Source organism: Ursus arctos, unplaced genomic scaffold (assembly GCF_023065955.2).
Source record: "Ursus arctos isolate Adak ecotype North America unplaced genomic scaffold, UrsArc2.0 scaffold_19, whole genome shotgun sequence".
Taxonomy (NCBI): domain Eukaryota; kingdom Metazoa; phylum Chordata; class Mammalia; order Carnivora; family Ursidae; genus Ursus; species Ursus arctos.
The window spans coordinates 48,194,723-48,213,327 of NW_026622863.1; the positions used below are offsets into that span (position 1 = coordinate 48,194,723).

Below are 18,605 nucleotides of genomic sequence, written 5' to 3' on the forward strand. Positions count from 1 at the left end.
CCAGGACCTTCCTTATCCTCCCACAATAAGTGAGCCCCCCCCCTTCCCACCTCTATCTCCCCACATTTGTCAGAGAATTTCTCCCAGGGATAATGAGGTTGTAACTTGAGGCCAGTGGAGCTCAGCGTTAAGCCCCAGGCTCTGGTGTAGGGTGGGGTTGAATTATACCATCACCACCTCCTGGCTGGGTACCCCCAGGGAAGTGCTTGCCCCTCTCTGTATCTCAGTTCCCTCCTCTGGAAATGGAGGTCATCATTAACAGTGTCTGCTCACCGTGGCTGAGAGGAAGACTGATTGGCACAGAGCCTAGGGCCTGGCACCCTAACAGCTCGGCGGGTGTTAGCCGAGATCGCTACCAGTATTTGGGTACTGGCTGCTCTAACTAGATCCTCCTCTTACTGAGGGCCAGTCGGGGCTCTCCTGGCTGCTGCTGGGTCCCCAGCGCTGCAACACAGACATGGCACAGAGGAGGCACTTGGTGTGTGTGTGGGGGGGGGGATGACTGTTTCCTGACTGAACAAATGGAAAAAAAGACTCCCAAGAAGTTCTGAGCTAGATCTCAACTTATAGAGAGAGGGGCAGAGGGAGGGAAGAGAGAGACGCAAGAGAGAGATGCAGTGATGAGAAGCTAGAAAAGATTAAGGTAGGAAAGGGAGCTCTTTGTATCCCACCCACTCGCTTCACAGATGGGGAAAATGAGGCCTAGGAGGGTCAGAGAGGTCCTGACCCCAGCACCTGGCCCCACACCCAGCTGCCTCCCAACCCCAAGTCTGCCCTGCTCGCAAGGCGCTGGGAACAGACAGATGCCACTAGAAAAAACACAGGACTTTATTACTCCCATTACAAAGGGCAGGTCTTCACAGGATGAGGGCAGGAATTCCGATGGGGAGGAGGCCCCTACTTGCCGGCGATGAGAGGGTTCCGCAGGACCACGATGACCGAGTCCCCACGCAGGAACATCTTGGAGATGTAGCGGTCCTTGTTGACTGGCTTGGATTTCTTCTTGCCCTTGCCGCTCTTGGGGACCTCGGTCCACATCTCCTTCACATTCTCCAGCACCATGTTGCAATGCCTGGGGGGGGGGAGGGGGCACCGGGAGTGAGGGGGGAGCCTTCCGTCCGCCCTTCTTCCAGCAGCACCCATAGAAGAAGGTGCAGGCTGGGGACCAGGACAGCTGGGGCTCCCATGCCACCTCTGCCAGTTCTCAGGTTGAGGCTTCGGCAAAGAACGTCACCATTCTGGGCCCCGGTGTCCTGCTCCCTAAAATGGAGCCATTCGCAGTGCCTCCCTCGTAGGGCTGCCGTGAAGATAAATCAATCAATATGGCATTCTTGTAAAGACTTAGAACAGGGCCCTGGCCTAAGGTAAAGGTAAGCAACATGGGTCCGCTTCTGTTTCTTAACTCCAAGTACTTCTGAAGGCATCGGCAGAAGAGCTGCTTCTCTTTGTGGAACCAGAGGCCCCTGGGGCCTATGGGGGTACACGGCGCCTCCACTGCCGTCCTGCTTGGGCCCTGTCTCCTCAGGGTGCCAGGTGGATGCGTGTGAGGACAGGATGGATTAGCGCACTCCACGAGCACTTGCAATGAATGAATACAGCAATGAAGCAAACAGAGGATATCCCTGCCCTGATGGGATCTGTGTTCTGGTGAGGAGAGAACGCTAAGCAAGTCAACAGACGGACCTGACACACTGTCAGACTATGTTACCTGCTATGAAGAAAAATTAAAGCCAGGCGAAAGGATAGAAGGATAGAAGGAAATGTTACTGAGTGGCAAGGAAAACAGAAAATAATTAAGAAGAGCGGGGAAGCTCTGTGCCTTGCTATGGAGTAATATCCACCACAGACTGTTGAGTGGCAAATACAAGCATGCAAGGAAAGGGATCTTTTGAGGGGAAGACAAGGGGCAGGACAAGCACTGATACCGCCCGCTTGCTTGTACAATACAGAATCCGGGAAGACATTCGGAGACGGGGCCGGGGTGGCGGGGGGCGCAGTGTGGTGACCTGGGTAGACTGGGGACAGGCTGCATGGCAAGTTTTCGTTAGACTACTATTACTGTTTTTGGAATCCTGTAAATATATTAGCAATTCAGAGAAAAATTAATTAAAAAAAAAAAAGATGTAGCGTACCCATATGGAAACACTTCCAAGGTATACTGTTAAGTGAAAAAGCCGAGATCTAGGGGCGCCTGGGTGGCACAGTGGTTGGGCGTCTGCCTTCGGCTCAGGGCGTGATCCCGGCGATCCGGGATCGAGCCCCACATCAGGCTCCTCCGCTATGAGCCTGCTTCTTCCTCTCCCACTCCCCCTGCTTGTGTTCCCTCTCTCGCTGGCTGTCTCTGTCTCTGTCGAATAAATAAATAAAATCTTTAAAAAAAAAAAAAAGTGAAAAAGCCGAGATCTAAAACTGGGATGTGCCATTAGCAGTGATTTAAAAATAAAGAAAAGCACTCTCCTCTGTCTGTTGGTCTGATGTCACCTGAGGAGACAGACCTAAGGAGTTCGCCATGGGGGGGATTCCTGGGGAGGGCAACTGGCGGGCAGGGAGCAAAGACTTGTTCTTCATCCGGCGCTTCTGTTTCTTTTGAATTTTGCCTCAACTGCATGCACTGCTCACCCAAGAAAGTAACAAAATTAATACAGTAAGTAAGGGGGTTAAGAATGCCTTAGAGGACCTGCAGGGATGTTCTCAGACTACTGATACAGTGTGAAAAACAAGATGCAGAAGAGCACATGGGAGAGTCAATCTTAAAAACAATTAAATTTATGATAGGACATATGTCAATTAGACCTCAATAAAGCTGTTAGCTAATACCACAGAAGAGCCCCTGATGTGTGTGGGAGAGTCAAATGTGGCAGGACACATACCAGGGTAGGAGGCTGGAGGCTGACATGGGGGCAAGCAGCAGCAAGGGGAAAAGGAAAGAATCACCTTAAAAAAAATGTATGTGTGGGGCGCCTGGGTGGCACAGTCGGTTCAGCGTCCAGCTCTTAGTGTCAGCTTGGGTCATGATCTCGGATCCTGAGATCAAGCCCCGCCTCGGGCTCCCTGCTCAGTACAGAGTCTGCTTGGAACTCTGTCTCCCTCCGCTCCCCCGCCCCAAATTAAATAAAATAAACCTTAAAAAAACGTGTACAGGGGCGCCTGCGTGGTTCAATTGTTAAGCGTCTGCCTTCGGCTCAGGGAGTGATCCTGGCGTTCTGGGACCGAGCCCCGCATCAGGCTCCTCCGCTGGGAGCCTGCTTCTCCCTCTCCCACTCCCCCTGCTTGTGTTCCCTCTCTCTCTGGCTGTCTCTGTCAAATAAATAAATAAAATCTTAAAAAAAAAACAGAAACAAAAAAAAACAATAAAAAAACCCCACATGTACACACACGTATATGAATAATCCACCACCTACTGTGCTCTAAGTGCCCAGGCCCCTCTTCTAAGCACGAAGCCAGCAATTCTCACTGCATCTCACCCCCAGGAGGTAAACACTAGTGTCACCTCCAGCTTCCAGAGCAGGACACCGGGTGCAGCGGGATAACATTTTGGAAGTGGCAGAGCCCATGTTCAAATCCAGGTCTATCTGCCTCCATGGGCTTGGCACTTCCTATTCTCATTCTCGAGAAGAAACTAGGCTCAGACTGAAAAGACTCATTCATGGTCACATAACAGCTTGTGGGGAAAACATTCTAGACTTACGCTTCGCCACACCACTTCCCAAATGCTAACTGAAGGCTGCAGGTTATACGTTTATTGAACATTTATCATGTTAGCTACTGAGCCAAGTACTCTTCCTACAGAATACTTAATCCTCACAATAGTCCTACAAGGGGTATTTTTATGACGCCCATTCTGCAAGGAAACTGAGGCCCAGAGAGGAAAAACCGCTTGCTGTTCCCTCTGGCCAAAACACTCAGACCCTAGCTTGCCCCTTCATTGTATTTAGGTCTGCTCATCATTGCCTCTTCCTGTGGGGCCTCTCACATTACAGTCTAGGACAGCACCTCCTTCCCAGCACTCCATACTCTTACTTGGCTTTACTTTTCTAAGATTTTATTCATTCCTTTGAGATAGCGAGCAAGAGAGAGCACGAACTGGGAGGGTGGGGGCAGAGGGAGAGGGAGAAGCAGATTCTCTGCTGAGAACCTGATGTGGGGCTCGATCCCAGGACCCCACAATCACCACCCAAGTCGAAGGCAGATGCCCACCAACCAAGTCACCCAAGGTGCCCCGGCTTTACATTTCTTTCTTTCTTTTTTTTTTTTTTAAAGATTTTATTTATTTATTTGACAGAGAGACAGCCAGCGAGAGAGGGAACACAAGCAGGGGGAGTGGGAGAGGAAGAAGCAGGCTCATAGCGGAGGAGCCTGATGTGGGGCTCGATCCCAGAACGCCGGGATCACGCCCTGAGCCGAAGGCAGACGCTTAACTGCTGTGCCACACAGGCGCCCCCCCCCCCCGCTTTACATTTCTTATGACAAATTATTTATGTGCTTGCTGTCGGCTTCCCTACCTACGGCATAAGCTCTCTGAGTATAGGAGCCATCTTTGTTTTAGTCACTGCTGTGTCTCTGGAGCCTAAAAAAGTACCGGGCACGGGTACTCTACGTTATAACTGCAAAAACTGATTAAGAGCTTCCTGTGTGCCAGATGCTGTACCTATAACTTTATTACACATCGCATGTATTAAGTCACTGAATCTCTGCAACCACCAGAATCAGCGCCACTGTATGGAAGAGATAAAGTTACCTGCTGAAGGTCGCCTGGCTGCTAAGAGGCAGAGCTGGGACATGAATCCAGGAAGCCTGGCTCCCAAGTACATGCCCAGCACTACTGTACTGCACAGCTGGAGGGACCACAAGACACCATCGACCTTGGGGTCTAAAGGCGCTTATGTCCCGGGACTCTGAAAACCTTGTATTCAGGCTCCTCCCACTGGAGCTGGGACCACATCTCCCGGCCTGGACAGAACACCTTCCAGGACCCAGGCACTCACCTGTCGAAGGCCTTCACGCGGCCCAGGAGCTTCTTGTTGTTGCGGCAGTTGATAAGCACCTGGGTGTTGTTCTTGACTGACTGCGTGAGCACAGAGAGCGGGCCTGTGTTGAACTCCTCCTCCTCCCGCTTCTGCAGCTCCTCTGGGGTCATCTCACTCTTGGGCTTGTTGAGGAGGCTCCTGAGTGGGCAAGCATGGTACCCGTAGGTGAGGGGGCCCAGTGCTGGAGCATGCGTGGTCCCATGGCCCCGCACTTGGTGTCTCCCCAACCTTTCCCCAACATACCCACCCTCCGGCTCAGCTCCTCTCCCTTGGCATCACCACTCGGAGGCTTAAGAGACATTTCCAACCTTTCACATCCTCAGTTGAGCTCCAGATCTCCCAACCACCCCAACCTACTCCATCCACAGCCTTCTAGCTCCTTGAGCAAAAAAGTCTGATACCAACTTGACTCTTCTCTCTCACATCCTGCATTCCATCTGTCAGCAAATTCTGTCATCTGCTCTAAAATATTCCTAGAATCTCACCGTTTCTTACCATGGCCGAAACCTCCATCACCTCTCTCCTAAGAGCCTTGTCTCCCTGCCTCCGCCCATGCTCCCTGATGGTCTGTTCTCCAGAGCAATCCCAGAGGTTGTATCAAAACCTAGGTCATATCATCTCACTCTTCGAAACCTTCCCATCTCTGGGTAAAAAGTAAAATCCAAAGTTTTTACAATGCCCTGCATCTGCCCATCCCTCTGTTCCAGTCAGTGACCTCCTAGGTGGTCCTTTAAGATATTAGGCAAACTTTCACCCTGGGCCTCTCCATTTGCTCTCCCTCTGTCTGGATACCTCCCCAGGTATCGTTGTGGTTCTCTGGTTCTTCAGGTCTTTGCTCAACTGTTGCCTTCTCAATGTGTCCTGCACTCATTAAGTTACCCTCTCTCAAACTGGCATTCCCCATTGTTTTTACCCTGCTCTATTGTTTATTTACTCACAGCTCTGGTCACCTAACACGCCATATGCTTTATATGTTTATTATCAGTGTATTCATTGCCTGCCTTTTCCCACCCCATAAGCTGCAGCCCCTTAGGGGGAGGGGGTGGTATTCAATGATGTATCCCACGTGTCTAAAGCAGTGCCCGATACGGAGCGCTCAATAAATACTTGCTGAGTGAATAAATCAATCAGGAAAGTCATTACGGTGACTCGTGAGCCGAAAAAGTCGCGAATGAGGTGAAAAGCCAACCGCCTCCAGCTCAAATTGTCCGGGTAAGTCCCGTACCTCAAAGCGTTATTTCTAAAACTCCGCACTCCCCTTTCCCAGGTTCTTCGCTTCCCCTTAAAATCCATTTCAGGAAGACTAATTATCTGGGAAATCCCAGCCCATTAACAGATAAAGCTGCCTTCCCTCTCGAACTCAGGACCCGTCAAAGGCCCCATGCCCGTCCTCAAACTCGTCAGGAGAAAGGTGAGTACTTTACCCCTAAAATCTCTGCCTCCGTCCCACCTCTTCCCACCACCGGTAAGCGGCCACATTTACGCCCTTAACCCCACTCCCGCCGCCAAAGTTTAGCCCGGCCTCACATGGTGGTAGTGGCTGCGGTCCCAAGTCAGCGCCGTCTCCTCCGCGTTGCTGCTGCCTCTGAAGAGAGGGCGAGAGGCGGGACTTCCGTTTCCTGCGGCCCACTTCCGCCCGCGCCTGCGCAATCCTAAAGTGCGGGGGCGTGGCCTGTTGCCGTAGCGATCCGCTCCAGCGCCGCGCGGAGGTGGGGTAGAAGCATCGCGTAGTAGTTCAAGGTCTTTCAGGACCATACGGGATAGATATTCACGACAATGGAGAGAAGAAGAAAACGGATTCGACTCAAATCACTTCGTTGCAGAGCGGCACAGGTTGAAGGAGGGAAAGGACACCCCATTCCAAATGCCCGCCGGCCCTGCCTTCGGGGGCGCGGTCTCCGCGAAGCCAATCGGCTCCTTGCTTCAGGGACGGACACCACCCCTTTTCCTTCAGCGTCGGTTCTATTACGTGTCTATTGAACTTTCCGACTCCGAGTAACCAATCCTTTGCCTTCATACGGGAGGGGCGTGGATCTGCGCCTGGGTCCAATGTTTTCCACGATCAAACATTTCTCATTGGCTTCCTTTCCTCCGCTAAGGCGGAGCCTACCCATTTCGCGCTCCCTTTTGGGGTTGTGCAAGCCTCAGGGGAACCAACCCCAAAAACCCCAGGGAGACCAGAAGGCGTGTTCTCAGAACGAGAGTCCCCATTGGCTTCACTGACCGAGGGAGGGTGGGATGGTGTCGCCGCTCTTCTTGTTCATTGGTCCGGTGATTCCATGGGGTGGGATTTGGCTGGGCCTAAACTATCCGCGGTCCGGGACCGGTTTCTGGGCGAAGCTGCCATGCCTTCCGGGGGCCGCGGGCGGTCCCGGCTACGGCTCGGGGAACGTGGCCTCTTAGAGCCACCCTCACCGCCCAAGCGCCGCCTGCTACCGCGGGCGCACTTCTTGCCCCTGCTTCTGCTGTCCCTGGCCGTGGCCTCGGCGTTCTACACCATCTGGAGCGGCTGGCACCGCCAGACTGAGGAGCTGCCGCGGGGCCGGGAGCTGCGGGTGAGGCTGGGCAGGGGCACGGACACCGCGGGAGCCCTCATTCCCCGCCTCCCCTTCCCCGAGGTCTCAGGTTGACGTGGCTGTATCGTATGGCCCTAGCCGCAGGTGCTGCGGTCTCCGTCCTTAGAGCGCATGCCCGTTGCTAACGAACTGAGGCTTCGAACTTGTTCTGCAATAGGTGGTTCTCCCTAAGAGGAAGGGTCTGGAGTAGTAAGACTTGGAAGTTTCAATCAGAAAGTCAGCTATTTGGAATAGTCCTTCCTCTCTCTCGGCCTTGATTTTTCCGTTAGGATTGGGGTGGGCTGAACCTGATGGGCTTAGAGGGGCTTTTCCCGAGTCTAGGATTTATCCTTGTAAACCTCCGATGCTGGAGGCTCGAATTAGGAAGAAGAACCGGGGTTTCTTAGGGGCGATGGCGTCCGGGTTAGGGTCGGAATGGGGGTTGCTCTCAAGCTGGGCTCTTCTCTTCCCTATCCCAAGGGCCGGTTGATCGGAAGCCTCCCAGAAGCTCGGCTGCGGAGGGTGGTGGGGCAACTGGACCCACACCGTCTCTGGAACACTTATCTGCGCCCCCTGCTGGTTGTGCGGACCCCGGGCAGCCCCGGCAATCTCCAAGTCAGAAAGGTAAAGGGCCGCACCTCTAACCCCTGACCCCGCAGCCTGCCAGGGAATAGGAAATAGGCAGTCTGCCCAAGATCTCCCGAGTAGCTAAGACGCAGAGCTGGGACTCTGACTGGAGCTAATCTGAATCTAGAGGCCCACGTTGGTAACCACTAGGCTGTGTTGCCCTCTGTACCGCCCCCCAAAATTTACTGTGTGCTAGGCAACAGCTCTATGAGGTGAGCACTGATGTAATCCTCACTGTGCGATGGAAACTGAGGACCGGAGCAGTTAGGCATTTTGCCCAAATTCCACAGCTAATAAATGGTATGCCCAGGGTTTCAACCCGAATTTCAGGTTGGCTCCAGAGCTGGTACAATAACATCTCTATATTGCCTCCCAGAAAGCATCCAGTCATTTGAAGACTTACCCCCTGAATTCAGATCCCACCTCAGCCACTTGGAGTGTGACCTTGGACTAGTTTCTTAACCTCTCTGTGCCTCAGTTTCCTCATCTGTGAAATGGAGCCATCAATAGTGCCTATTCCTACAGGGTTCCTAGACCAGGGCTTGGCCCACAGTGAGTGCTATCGAAGAGTGAGCTGGGATTAGTCTTGGCATCTAGAGGCAGGGTCACGACACACCTGGCACTCGGTAGGCCCTCAGCAGAAGCATGTCTAGGGAATGACTTACACCAACGCGGGGGGTTATGAGTCAGCCCAACTGCTCTGCATGGCTCAGGTCACATGGCCCTTCTCCTGACCTCCTCCCCAGTCCCCACCCACCCTCCCACCTCTCTCCTGCCACTAGTTCCTGGAGGCTACACTGCGGACCCTGACCGCAGGCTGGCATGTGGAACTGGACCCCTTCACGGCCTCAACACCCCTGGGGCCACTGGACTTCGGCAATGTGGTGGCCACGCTGGACCCAGGGGCTGCCCGTCACCTCACCCTTGCCTGCCATTATGACTCCAAGCTCTTCCCATCTGGGGCTCCCTTTGTGGGGGCCACAGATTCAGCTGTGCCTTGTGCCCTGCTGCTGGAGCTGGCCCAGGCCCTCGACAGGGAGTTGAGTAGAGCCAAGGAGCAGGTAAGGAATGGGGAAAAGGGTGGGGTGCCGGGGCTGCCTTGACCCTAGTCCAAGCCCCCCATTCTTCCCTGCCTGGACTTGTCTTCCTGCCTCTGTTCCACACTCGCAGTCACAGATTTCTTTCCCTCCTCTGAATGTCAGATCCCGTCTCTCCTCTGTCCAAAACTCTCCCACGGCTCCCACCCCATTTCAGGCATAAGCCAGAGTCCTTACAAGGGCCCATAAGGTGTGCCCTGTTACCTCTCAAGTCTCCTCTCCCACCCCTGTCCCTCCTCGTTCCACTCTAGCCACCCACCTCCTCCATGTTCCTCAGATTCACAAGGCTCACTCCCGCCTGAGAGCATTTGCACCTGCTGTTTGCTCTGGCTAGAATGTGCTTTTCGAAGATAACCTTCCTGACTGGCTCCCACCCTTCATTCAAGTGTCCACTCCGATATCACCCTCTCAGAGATGGTTTCCCAGCCACCCTGAAAGAGCTCCCGTCACTATCCCAGGCATTTACGGTGCTTTACATGGATGTATTTGTCCATCTCCCCAGCCAGAACAAGCTCCATAGAGGCAGGGGTTTGGCTGCTTTTGTTTTCTGCTGTATTCCCTAGGCCCAGAAGATTACCTGGCATCAATGAGGACATCAAGAGAAATGTGTGGAACGTATAAATGAAACAAAGCACAACTCTTCTCCTGTTCCTCCCCTGCTCAGACCCCCTTCCGTGGTTCAAACCCCCTGTCACGAAGCCCAAGCTCCCTGGCATCTGCTCATCCCTCGGGCCTCTTCACGAAGCATTCTGGCTCTGGTGCCAACCCTCGGCCATACTGCTTCTTGCCTGGGAACACTCTCCCCACGGCCCTATTTTGCCAGGCCAGCTCCCCCTCACCTCCGTGCAAACGTCCCTTCCCAGCAGACCCAACGTGCTCCGCAGGCCAGGTTATCCCCAACTCCCTTCCCATGCTCCTTTGGAACCCCAGAGTTCTTGGAAGCATATGTCGCAAGTGCATTTCACTCCATAATGATTGGTTTGTGGGTCCGCCTCTTCTGGTAAATGAGGCTAAGGAATGTCAATCATAATCAGAGCGGCCCCTTCTTAGTTACTATATGCCAGGCGCGATTCCAGGACCTGGGTTCGCATCCTACCATATGATTAGAATTGTTATTAACCCCACTTTGTCATCTGATGCCTTGAGAAGTTAGTAACTTACCTGTAACTGCTCGGCTACGGGATTTGAACCCAGGCAGTCTGGCTCAGAGTCTGCACTTCTGGCCCCCACGCCGTATGAGTGAGGCGACCTAGTTTGCCCTCTTCGGCGGTGTAGGTGGGCAGGAAATGTGGATGGGTCGAGGCCGAGGGCTGGACTCGAGCTGGCCCTGACCCCTGGCTCCCACAGGAAGCCCCGGTGACTCTGCAGCTGCTCTTCTTAGACGGTGAAGAGGCACTGAAGGAGTGGGGGCCCCAGGACTCCCTCTATGGCTCCCGGCACCTGGCCCAGCTCATGGAGTCTGCACCCCACAGCCCAGGCCCCACCAGGATCCAGGCTATCGTAAGACCAGGGGACCCACTGGGTTCCGGTGAGGGAGGGAGAGGGCAACGCAAGGTTGGCAACATCCCACCTGGCCTCTCTCCCTAGGAGCTCTTCATGCTTCTTGATCTCCTGGGTGCCCCGAATCCGAACTTCTACAGTCATTTCCCTCACACGGCCCGCTGGTTCCATCGGCTGCGGAGCATCGGTAAGGGTGACGGGGGGGGGGGGGGCAGGCACCAGGCTGGGATGGGGGAGGGCCAGCCGGGTGGGGCGGGTACCTGTTCTCTGAGGGGTCATCCAGCCTGCCCTCTACCTCCCTTCTCTCTCTAAGGCACTAGGGCAGAAACACACAAAGATCCCTCAGCAATCAAGTGCAGCGATTCTGCATAGGCTCTGGGTCCGATAGCCCTGGGTTTGAATTCTGGCTCTGCCTCTTCCCAGCTGGGTGAACCTGGGCAAGTGGCTTCATCTCTCTGAGCCTCCATTTCTGATCTGTAAAATGGGCACGATAGTAATGATAATAAGGGTATCTACCTCCTAGGCTCAGAGGGAATAGAGGAGCCCAGGAACACAGTGAACCTACAGTAAGGGCTAGCTAACTACATCCTTGTGGGGATGATCAGTGCTTCACCCCCAGGCCTCCTGCCCTGCCCTGATCTGTGAGCCGGAGGACCTATGACCCCGAGGGGGCTGACCCTTGCTCTCTAATCCCCACCACCTCCAGAGAAGCGTCTGCACCGCATGAACCTGCTACAGTCTCATCCCCAGGAAGTGATGTACTTCCAGCCCGGGGAGCCCCCTGGCTCTGTGGAAGATGACCACATCCCCTTCCTCCGCCGAGGTACTTGCTATGGTGGGGCGGGGGCGGCATCCAAGGGAGGGACAGGTGGGACCTGGCCCTGGCCCCTTCCCAAGGTTGGGGACTGGTGGCAAGTTGCTGAACTTCTTTGTGCCTCGACTTTCTTATCTGTAGAATGGGGACACTAAGAGCCTCTATCTCAGACTTGTTGAGGGGACCGAATGAGCTCATACACGTAAAGACGTTACTTGCACAGTGCCTGGCACACAGTACGCATTCAGAGAATGTTAGCTACTACTATTGGTGCCTCAGTGATCACAGATTCCAGGACTTGTTGTCTTTCAAGGCCCTGGGAGCCCCTCAGAATCACAGACAAGCTTCGAAAAATGCCCAGTTGCATTTCAGGCCCACGGAACCACAATCTCGCGTCTCTCCGTTGCTTTTACAAAACTCCCAGATGATTCTGTCGCACAGCCAGGGCTGACAACATCTGGTAGAGGGGTTCGGAACATAGGTTTTAGAATCGGACAGGCTGGGGCGCCTGGGTGGCCTAGTTGGTTAAGCGTCTGCCTTCGGCTCAGGTCATGATCCCAGAGTCCTGGGCTTGAGCCCCGCATCGGGCTCCCTGCTCAGCGAGGAGTCTGCTTCTCCCTCTGCCTCTCCCCACTGGCTTGTGCTGTCTCTCTCTCTCTTTCAAATAAAAAAATAAAATCTTAAAAAAAAAAAAAAAGAATCGGACAGGCTTGGGTTCTAGCGTCTGCCGCTTACCATTGGTTGACCAAAGGCAGATTACTCAGGCTCTCTGAGCCTGTCTCCTGCGTTTCTTCTGGAAAATGAAAAGACACAGACACACACACACCTGTTTGTGTATATTTGTAATCACAGGGTCGGGAGGCGTGAATGAGATTAGGTAAAATGCCTTCTCGCGAAGTACATGGCATATTATAGTAAGTACTAAAAACTGCTTTTAAAATTTTTACTCCCTAATTTACTCATTCCCCAAATTTGCCATTCCTGACTGTGTCTACTTCAGTGATTCTCTCAGTGATTATTTCCCAGCGCAGGTCCTGGGCCGGGTGTCTAGGATACAGTGATGGGCCATAATCTGCCCGGGTCCTGTCCAGTGGGGGGGACAGGTATTTAGCGAATCTTGACAGACCCCGAGGGAAGCGCTCGGAGGACGGGAACCCATCGTAGTGCAGGGTTAGAAACACAGACTTGGGAGACAGGTGGCCCGGGTTCAGATTCTCACTGTGCTATTTACTAGAGGCAGGACCCTAGGCAAATCACTCTGCCTGTCTCTGCCTCGGCGTCCTCGTCCATAAAATAGGGGCAAATATAGGATTGTTGTAAAGGATTACTGTAAGGGTAAAATGGTGTGTGTGGCCTTAACAGAGGGCCTGGACTAGAAGGGCACCTGGCTGGCTTAGTCGGTAGAGCACCTGACTCTTGATCTTGGGGTCATGAGTTTGAGCCCCACGTTGGGCATAGAGATTAGTTTAAAGAAAAAAAAATTTTTAAGGTGCAAGTTATGGGGCACCTGGGTGGCTCAGTTGGTGAAGAAGGGTCTGCCTTCTGCTCAGATCATGATCCCAGGATCCTGGGATCCAGCCCCACAGGGGGCTCCTTGCTCAGAGGGGAGTCTGCTTCTCCCTCTGCCTCTGCTGTTCCCCCTGCTTGTGCTCTCTCTGTCAAATAAATAAATAAAATGTTAAAAAAAAACAAAAACGTGCAAACTATCAATAAAGAGAAAAAGAGCCTAATAATATACCTGGCAATATGAGGTCAAAGACATCTTTCCCTTCTTCTGGTCTTTGCATAAATCCCTTACGCTTTGAGTTTCTCTAGTTTGTGTGTGAGAACAATAGATATACTGGATATGTGTGTGTGTGTATATATATATATATATATATATATATATATATACACAATTTTTTTTTTAACTAACATGTTGCCCTCACATGCTTAAAATCATCATTCAGAGTTCTTCAAGTGCCAGGACAGAGCATCTTCTGGGTGGGGGGTGAGGCAGGTTTCCCCAGGCCCGGGGCTGGGCTCCTGGGTCAGCCGTCGGCCTGACCGAGCCTCCCCTCTCTCCTGCCAGGGGTCCCGGTGATCCACCTCATCTCTATGCCCTTCCCCGACGTCTGGCACACCCCGGACGACTCTGAGGCCAACCTGCACCCCCCCACGGTACACAACCTGAGCCGCATCCTCGCCGTGTTCCTGGCCGAGTATCTGGGGCTCTAGCCTCTGTGGCTGACTCTGAGGGAGACATGCCCGGCCGGGACGTGCCAAGGTCACGTGGAACCGATGGAGCTCAGGCCAGGCTGCCTGGGGTATGCTGGCTTATCCTTTTCTTTGGTTCTACTTATGCTATGATTCGAACACCCTCTTTCCTTTGACTCTCAGGCTGCCACTCTTTAAAGACGTGGAAGAGACGAGACCACTGTGGGGGCGACACCCAAAGGAATAAGAGCTTAGACCCCATCCTGAAGGTCTGAAGGATTGCGGGGGCCCAAGGCTGTTCTCAGTTTTAGAGTCGGCAGACCTTGGACTGGCATCTGGGCCAGCAACGCCACCCCACCACATGAATTCTCCGCGGCTTATGTTTTTATGTCCATGGATGGCCACGTGGGGTCCACAGGGGATGTGCGTGGAAACAGGAACATAGGAGGTGGAAGCCAATATTTGGAAACTCGAATCAACCAGACCCAAGGGCAATAAACCAGTGTTTCTGTGAAACATCCTACAGAATTAGCATAACTAGGTGTTGCATGAAAAAGGGGACTGAAGATGAGGGATGAGACATAAAATGAGTTTCTTCATTGCACAATGTGAATTTTCAGGAGTAAGATAGAATACAGTGTTGTTTCCCCAAAGTATTTCACCGCAGACCCCCTCTATTGGGAAGCTCCTAGAACTAGGGTACCTCAGATGACACCTTGGGAAACGTTAGGTTTTGACAGTTTGAGTGTATTCGTGGGGGGAATGAGTGAGACAGATTCACTGCCAGCGAGGTCTACCAAACTGTCCTTTCCCTTTCAGTTGTGGGTATGGGAGTGTGAGATGGTGGGTGTCGCTGAAAATCTAGTGATGGCTTGGGGAAGTACTTCTCGACCCACCTAAGGTTCAGACTCAACGGGGGTGCTTAATAAAAAATGCAGACTCCCTGGTTCCACCCCGGACCTGCTGAATCAGAACTCCGGGGAGGGCTGGGAGTCTGTAATGAGCACCAGAGGGAGTCTCCCGATCAGCGAAGTTGGGGTCCTTAAGGATACAGTGTGGGGCGTTCCCAGCGGCTTAGCAAACCTACCTACACAAAAGAAAATAATAAAATGGAGGGCGCCTAGAAAGGGAGACCTCTGCTAGGTTCCGTGCCTGCTGGTTTTGTGACTTTGATGAAGCCCTGGTGGGCATCGGGGAGACCAGGCCAGGATGGAGGGTTACACAGCGAAGGTGAGCACTAGGCTTCCAAGCCAGCTCGAGAAGACTCAGGAGAACTCACGGGCTGAAGCTCAGGATCTCAAAGGAGAGAGGATAAATAGGAGGTCCTCGTTCGTCGTTTTCCACGGAAGCTGACACCTATTGGGCACCTACTGTGTGCCAGGCACCGTAAGCACTTTACCCGCATCAGCTCACGTAGTCTCCGCCCAAGTCCTGAGGCAGGTACAACTTCCGTTCCCCTTTTGCGACGGAGGCGGGAGGGCTGAGGATTCTGACCCGGTTGTTTACGGAGCCCACGTGCTCACCCTCAGCTGCAACTCCTACCTCATGTCCCATCTACAGAGATCACCTGTGCTGGACCAACAGCTGGTGGGCAAAGGGTAGCTCCTCCTGAGGCTGAACTGACTGCAAGCTAGAGCGGGGTTGGTGGGGGAGGTGGCGTGAGCCCCCGAGTTTGGAACCGGAAATTGTCAGACCTCAACAGCCAGGGCGGCAAGGCTCTCCAACCACCGGGTCGGCTCCTGTTCATTCATTTCTCGTGTGGCAGGAGCAGTGCCAGGCACATGAGAGCACCCCATCCCCCCTTCTCTCACAGCCACCCCGAAAGTAGGTAAGACCATCACCCCTGTTATCAGAGACGGGGAGCTATGTGCTGTTACGCCCCTGGCTCTCGATGCACGATGCACGATGCACGATTGAGGACTGCGTACCAGGCACAAGGCAAGGGGGCCTGATGCTCACTTTCCCCCCTGGAATTTGGGGCAGGGATCATTAGCCCGTTTCACAGTTGAGGCTGCTGCCGCCGCTTGGCACGATGTTTTCCCCAGCTCCCGTCCTCCCCCAGACTTCATACTCTTGACGGGGTCCCTAGGTTTATCTGCTCAGCACAATGCCTGAGCACTCTAGGTGCTGACGTCTCACAAACCGATCTTTTGAGGGACTGTCGGGATTCTCATTTTTCACTTGAAACAGCTTCAGAGAAATCAGTGGCTGCCCATCACGGGTCTAGGTGCACTTTTCTTTAAAATTCACGCTGCTTATTACGGATGGGCCTTATCGGTGTCATCCATCAGTCCGGAATTCACAACCATCCTGTCTTAAAATATTATCTTGGTACCATTGTCTCTTCTCATTCTAGAAGGTCAACTGAATGTGTTATAGACATTCTCACTCTATCTTCCTTTTTTTTTTTTCCATATTTTGTTTTCTTTTTGTTTGTTTCTGCCTCTGTGCTACTTTTTGGACCTCCCTCTAGTTCAATCAATCATTTTTTCACTTGTGTCTGGTTTGCTATTGAGGCCAGCCACTGAGTTTTTACTTTGAGTTCTTGTGTCTGGGGCTTTTTCCCTTTCCCATCTGCTAGGCTATTATTTAGTTCTGGGTTGCCTGCAGAGATTTCTAAGCTCTTCTACACGTTTGCCTTGCTCGCTGAAAACGGAGCGATCCTATGGAATCTTTCGTAAGCCGTGAACGCTGAGCACCCCCCACTTTCCAAAAGTTTGTGTCACACCACTGCACTTTCACAAAAGACCTACCTTAGGGGATGCCTGGGCGGCTCAGTTGGTTAAGCCTCTGCCTTTTGGCTCAGGTCATGATCTCAGGGTCCTGGGATCGAGTCCTGCTTCGCACTCCTTGCTCAGCAAGGAGCCTGCTGCTCCCCCTGCTTGTGTCGTCTCTGACAAATAAATACTTTTTTTTTTTTAAGATTTTATTTATTTATTTGACAGAGAGAGAGACAGCTAGTGAGAGAGGGAACACAAGCAGGAGGAATGGGAGAGGAAGAAGCAGGCTCCCAGTGGAGGAGCCTGATGCAGGGTTCGATTCCAGAACGCTGGGATCACGCCCTGAGCTGAAGGCAGACGCTTAACGACTGTGCCACCCAGGCACCCAAATAAATAAAATCTTAAAAAAAAAAAAAAAAAAGAAAAGACCTACCTTAGTACCTGTTCTTACTAACAGAAAGAGATCTGAAGAGGATTTTCACTTTTATTAAAAAAGCCGTTACTGTACTAAGGTAGGTCCTTTATAAAAGCGAAGTGGTGTAATTTGAGCTTTCATAAAGCGGGGGAAACCTGCCCCTGCCATGACTGGCAGGTTCACGGTCCAAAGCCCTTGTGAGCCGGCTTTTGCTGTTGTGTCTGCTGGTTCTTGCTCGTGGTGCTTTATTTCCAAGCATGTTGGGTGACTTGACTGTGGGCTGCTCATTGTCTGAAAAATCATTGTGATTCTAGATAACAGTTCCTTACCCCAGAGGACTTCTCTTTCTGCCAGCCAAGCTCAGAAGTACCGAACACACAGATGATGCCACAAACCTGAGCTGAGGGCCAGCCTGTGTCCACACGGTCTCAGGGGCCACTTTCTTCTCTCCTTTGGTCTTGTGCCCCGTCAGTGTTTAGAACATCTCTGCAGTGTTGGTGGGATCCCAGCTCCTATTAGATTCCCCACCTTGGCCTTGACTTCCGCCTGCTTATCTCAATAAGACTACAAACAGGAAACCCAAGTTTGTTGGCACAAGCAAATGCCCTCAGAGCAGAAGTGGCTTCAGGGTCCCATGTCCCCTCCTCTGAAATTTTTGGTGTGGTGTATCCTTTAACTGTATTATATTGGCTAGTTGGTGCTTTTATTTATTTTTTTTTACTACCTCTTTTCAGCAGGAGAGTTCAAATAATCTGGCCCCTCCCTCCAAAGAAAACTGAAATCCCACAAAGCCAAGCCAAGACTCAAACCCAGGTCTCTCTGATTCTAGTCTAACTATTAAATAACTACTATGATACATCCTAGGCTCTCTGGTCATTTTTATTCCCTGATAAGAATGTCAGAAACTGTTGGGGCGCCTGGGTGGCTCTGGTCGGTTAAGCATCCCACTCTCGATTTTGGCTCGGGTCATGGGATTGAGCTCTGCCTCGGGCTCCACGCTCAGTGCCGAGGCTGCTTGGGATTCTCCTTCTCCTTCTGCCCCTCCCCCAATGCGCTCGCTCTGTCAAATCAATCAATCTTAAAAGAAATGTCAGAGACTGTTAATTACCTCTCACTATCCATTCTTCCCTCTTCCTTTATACTTGAATTTTTTTTAAAGACTTAATTCCTTTTTTATTTAGTAAATAATTGACCGTTTTGAAGCTTTAATTACAGGGATCTTCAGTAAGTTGTTTTTTGTTGGGCATAATGTATCCAGCTGAAAAACTGTACATCCCAAGTCTCCCTTGCAGCCCTTCCATATGGCTCAAGTTCAGACCAGTGAGATGCACGTGTAAGTATAGTGTAGTACTTCTGGGAGGAAGGAGCCTTCTCTTCCTGCAAATTGGTGCTGGTCAGAGCTCTAGCACGGCCAAAGGACAGGGAGCCAGAAGTGCCTGATGACTTTAGGGCCACCATATCTGCCCACTTGGGAGTTCTAAAGAAATGAAAACTATCTTGTTTAAGCTACTACTATTTTGAGATTTTTGAATCCAAACTGACACAGATGAAGAGTCAAAAATAATCTCGAGCTAAGAGACTTGGCTAAGGATCCTTCTCCCAATCTTTTCCGGCTCACCATGCAGCGCTCCGTGGCTCCCTTCCCTCCCCGACC

General features: G+C 52.2%; 2 protein-coding genes across 3 annotated transcripts; one reads left to right on the forward strand and one right to left on the reverse strand.

The window, feature by feature from the left end:
* Positions 1–810: 810 nt before the first annotated feature.
* On the reverse strand, positions 811–6,661 carry SNRPD2 (small nuclear ribonucleoprotein D2 polypeptide). The gene is made up of 3 exons (XM_026482036.4): positions 6,555–6,661; positions 4,986–5,165; positions 811–1,072 (listed from the first exon to the last, which is right to left on the reverse strand). Coding segments are annotated over exons 1-3 (357 nt in total). The 5' UTR covers positions 6,557–6,661; the 3' UTR covers positions 811–897.
* A 611-nt stretch (positions 6,662–7,272) lies between these two features.
* Positions 7,273–14,967, forward strand: QPCTL (glutaminyl-peptide cyclotransferase like). Of its 2 annotated transcripts, XM_026482035.4 has the most exons (8): positions 7,273–7,582; positions 8,063–8,206; positions 8,992–9,270; positions 10,654–10,806; positions 10,894–10,993; positions 11,513–11,629; positions 13,692–13,780; positions 14,000–14,967. In XM_026482035.4, the coding sequence occupies exons 1-8, from the start codon at positions 7,307–7,309 to the stop codon at positions 14,012–14,014; spliced, it is 1,173 nt and encodes a 390-aa protein (XP_026337820.1). In that variant the 5' UTR covers positions 7,273–7,306; the 3' UTR covers positions 14,015–14,967. The 2 variants fall into 2 exon arrangements, with proteins under 2 accessions (XP_026337820.1, XP_026337819.1); XM_026482034.4 differs by having other exon boundaries at positions 7,277–7,582; positions 13,692–14,967.
* Positions 14,968–18,605: the final 3,638 nt, after the last annotated feature.